Source organism: Belonocnema kinseyi, chromosome 8, assembly GCF_010883055.1.
Source record: "Belonocnema kinseyi isolate 2016_QV_RU_SX_M_011 chromosome 8, B_treatae_v1, whole genome shotgun sequence".
In the NCBI taxonomy this organism is placed as follows: Eukaryota; Metazoa; Arthropoda; class Insecta; order Hymenoptera; family Cynipidae; genus Belonocnema; species Belonocnema kinseyi.
Genome location: NC_046664.1, coordinates 121,489,477 through 121,490,752, shown reverse-complemented (window position 1 = coordinate 121,490,752; position 1,276 = coordinate 121,489,477). Strand labels below are relative to the sequence as shown.

Sequence of the window (1,276 nt, the reverse complement as noted above, 5' to 3'; positions counted from 1 at the left end):
CGTTGAATGCTTTTCGCGCTGCTTTTCTTGTAGAGCAGAAATGTTTTCCGGTTGAGTCAGAATGGAGATTCTCATCGATTTGCATCCACGATTAGATTTTGGAGCTTGTGATGTGGCTTGCAATGGTCCAATTGAAGAAAAAAACCGAAACAAGGTTGGAAGTTAATGGCTCTTTGTGCGTAGTAACGTCCTGTGTTGCTTCTTTATTCTGCGCAGTTTGTTTTTGTACCGCCTCTACGAAATTTGCCTCATCGAACGCATCGGGGTTGAAAGGTGATATTCCAGTTGATCAAAACCCTGCTTTGACGTTGCAAGGTGTGAGTTCAAGGTCAAGGGTGGCTCGGACTAAACCCGGAATGTACCTAATTCCAAGATATTTCCCATCATTATCTTTTTTCCACGCGTTTCATTGTGAATTATAGTATGTATTGACGGGCCCATACACTGACACATCCAATAGCTGTAATTTATGACTGCAGTGTGGCGCGAAAGAAAGCAGAGTTACTCCATTATTGTTCGCCATTTCTAATGCCTCAACAGATAAATGGGAAGAGTGGTAATCCAGCAACAGCAAAGTTGGCGACTCCAAAGATGATTTATTTCGTTTAATGAAATGTTCCATAAATTTGACAAATTCTGGCTGCTGCATCCACCCTGATTCGTTCGCGTGCCCAACAGCACCACGAGACGCATCTTCCATAAAGCAAGACTGCATATTTTTTCGTCGGAATAAAAAAAATGGTGGTATTGACCCTCCTTCTGCGTTGACGGCCAACGCCATTGTGATCGAGGTTCCGCGTTCTTGTGACGCGATTTGCCCCACTTGTCTGGATCCTCGAAACGCTATAACCTTCCCAATTTTCGTCGGTACGGTAAAAAAGTTGGTCTCGTCCATATTCCAAATGTCACATGGTGCATACGGATGATTTGTCATCACTTCCTCCAAATGTTTGAAAAAGAAGGAAACATTTTCCTTTGAAAATGCTCGTGCGCGATTTAAACTCGTTTGTTCGGGTATACGTAGAGTCAAAAATGGATGTCGTTTTTTGAACGAGTAAAACCAATCTTTACCAGCCAGTTCTTTGATGTGCCATGAAGATGGATATTGAACACCAATTTTTTTGCAAATTGTTAAGCAAGTTCACGCAACTCTTGGATGTTGAAGCCGTAGTTAAAATCGGAGCACTGCTTGATGTATTTGATCAATGCCTCTTCCTGATCTTTATCGAAAACCTAGAACAAGTGAACAATGTAAACTGTTCAGAGTCATAATAGT

The 1,276-nt window shown here is 41.8% G+C and overlaps 1 protein-coding gene across 1 annotated transcript; it reads right to left on the bottom strand.

Annotated features, from left to right (window-relative positions):
• Positions 1 to 406: 406 nt before the first annotated feature.
• LOC117178673 lies at positions 407 to 934 on the bottom strand. Its single transcript, XM_033370098.1, has one exon. The coding sequence runs from the start codon at positions 932 to 934 to the stop codon at positions 407 to 409; it is 528 nt and encodes a 175-aa protein (XP_033225989.1).
• Positions 935 to 1,276: the final 342 nt, after the last annotated feature.